The sequence below is a fragment of the Juglans microcarpa x Juglans regia genome, chromosome 5D (genome assembly GCF_004785595.1).
Source record: "Juglans microcarpa x Juglans regia isolate MS1-56 chromosome 5D, Jm3101_v1.0, whole genome shotgun sequence".
Taxonomy (NCBI): domain Eukaryota; kingdom Viridiplantae; phylum Streptophyta; class Magnoliopsida; order Fagales; family Juglandaceae; genus Juglans; species Juglans microcarpa x Juglans regia.
In genome coordinates, this window is record NC_054602.1 from 7,101,882 (window position 1) to 7,104,666 (window position 2,785).

The 2,785-nt window shown below is 34.2% G+C and overlaps 1 protein-coding gene across 1 annotated transcript; it reads left to right on the plus strand.

The window, feature by feature from the left end:
* The first annotated feature begins 463 nt into the window (after nucleotides 1–463).
* On the plus strand, nucleotides 464–1,366 carry LOC121266266 (cysteine-rich repeat secretory protein 38-like). The gene has a single exon (XM_041170044.1). It carries the CDS (start codon nucleotides 635–637, stop codon nucleotides 1,364–1,366), a length of 732 nt encoding a protein of 243 aa, XP_041025978.1. The 5' UTR covers nucleotides 464–634.
* The last annotated feature ends 1,419 nt before the right edge of the window (nucleotides 1,367–2,785 follow it).

The window sequence follows — 2,785 nt, forward strand, 5'->3', positions numbered from 1 at the left end:
TTTCACCCGGCCAACGATCGGCTTTGCTTGATATATAAAAATATATATGTACTTTTACAACCTTACGCTTCTTTCGATCTTTTTCCGCAAAACATTAACTTATTGATTTTCTTGATCTTCTCACGGTACTCGGCCAACAACATGCATGGACAGTGCAGTTCTGCCTTGAAATGATCAAAAGTACTACTCTCCTCTCTTCAACAACTAGTACTTACTCGTTCAAGAAATAATATATATATATATGTATATATGTATGTATATATTAATCTCACACGTAATAATTAGCGTTATAGAACTCTCGTTTAATTTTTCTAACGATTCTTAATCTTGTATATATATTATATTAGAATCCAATGCTAGGCATGCAGGTTGATGAAGTGCTGCTTCAGAATACCCATTTTTGACCGACTCCCCAAGAAGCAGCCCATGAGTACTTTTGACATATTCTTGTGATGAACTGGAACACTTCTTCAGAAGAGGAAAGTCAGCTCGGATCTCCTTTTAACTTTTCCACGGAGGAGATATTCATGCTGAGATTGCTATAAATATATGACGAACCTAAAGCCATAGATATCATCGATCGATCGACTTGCCTAGCTAGCTCTGTGCTTAACTTCCTTCCAAAAAGATAAAAATGTCTTCCTCACAGTTCACCTCCTCTATCTACCTGCTCACTGTTGCTCTTCTCCTCCAAACCATATTCGGAGCCAGCCCTCTCTACCATGTCTGTTCCAGCTCTCAGAATTTCACAAGCAATGGCCCTTATGAATCAAACCTCAAAAAGCTCTTGAGTTATCTGCACTACAAAACCCCTCCCCCGGGTTTTGGCCTTGGTTCAGTTGGAAAGTTTGATCAATACCAAATTCACGGTCTTGCTCTCTGTCGCGGTGATGTTAATTCCACGGAATGCAAAACTTGTGTGAACGAGGCCAGCAACGAAATCCACAAACGCTGCCCGTATAATGAAGGTGCAGTTATCTGGTACGATAATTGTCTTTTGAAGTACTCGAACAAAGATTTCTTCGGCCAAATCGATAATGAAAGCAGGTTTTACTTGTTGAATGTGAGAAATGTTAGTGAGCCTGAAGTATTCAACCAGAAAGCCAGGGATTTGTTGAGCCAACTAGCCAAGGAGGCGTCTGTGGTTCCCAAAATGTATGCAGTTGGAGAGGTAGAGCTCGGAGAATGGACGAAACTCTACGGATATGCGCAGTGCACAAGAGACCTTTCGAGCATGAATTGTTTCAAGTGTCTTGAGGATGCGATTGGTGAACTTCCTAGTTGCTGCGATGGCAAAGAAGGAGGGAGGGTCGTTGGTGGAAGCTGTAATATTAGATATGAGATTTACCCATTCTTTAGTGCTTAGATTAATATTCTTTTTAATTAACCAATTATATATATATATTTTATATATATATATATGTTATAAATAAGGTTAATTAAATTATTTTAAGATTAAATTTATGATTCTCAATATATAGTGACCCATGATCACCTCCTTTGTATAGGGTTGCATGTATATGTTTCCGCTATCATGATCTCGATCCCCACACACATACACATATACAGAGATTATTGAATAAAATTCCCTTTCGATCTTGCAAGTTCGTTAATTAGTTTAACAACATATAATTTGTAGCCATATATATAATTATATATCCTCGCTAGCTGCTAGCTGCTCCAGACTCATTTATGTTATAGTCATGAAGAGATTACATAAAAAATGATCCTATAAATTAAATTGATTTCACGTAATTCGTTAAATTTATCTTTTAATTTTACAATAAAAATAATATGATGAACCACGTTAATTAAATCACATCAATTTATAGAATTATATTTTTGAGTGATCCTTTTGTGATTAGAGAATTTTCCTTTATTTAATTACTTGGAAATGTATTCCATTTTAGGAGGCCGGCCAGATGATATATATATATATATATATATATATGTGTGTGGTGGATGGACCTACGGATGAGTGCTTTTAAACCTCAGTACTGGACTTGAAAGCTGCATTTTAATGGCCTTCAATATCTGATCTCTCTTTTAGGTCAATTGTCATTTTGTCTTCACATGTAAGCTGCTTCAGTTGCACGCAGGGGAAAAAATATGCCCACGCACTGTCTCTATTCTCTTCTTTACTCCCAACACACACACACACACATATATATATATACGGGAATGAAAATTAAAGGTAAAATGATCAAGCAGCTAGCTGTTTAAAATTCGTTAGAAAGAAAAAAAAAAAAAAAAAAAAAGAAGAAGCTAGCTGTTTAAAATAAAAGATGCCAATTGCCAATGCTATAATATTCCGTACATATACACTAGTACCATATATAAATATTTATTATATATGCATACAATCACTACAAGAAAATTATTTATTTATTACCAGTTAATTCTAGCGAAATGATTATTTATAAATAAAATTGTTTGCAAATTATTTTTTTATTGTAATAAATTGGTCATAAAATTCTATTTTTCTTGTAGTGGATTGAAATGTTAGCCAGCTATAGCTGTTTTTTCTTTTCTTTTTTGGTAATTCCCTCGCGAGAATTAGCGCGGCTAGCTAGTGCATGAGTTGCATGCAGATGATCATTATATCTTGCAAACGATTATAATAAGCTTAATTATCAGAATATACAGAAAGAATATATATAAGGTCATTATACGTTATTATAATTAAATAGCTGTTGATCTTCATGTAACAATTTGCCATATTTATTCTCCAAATAATTTGCCATGGTGATCATCAATATTATTATTATTAATTTACAAAGTTTCA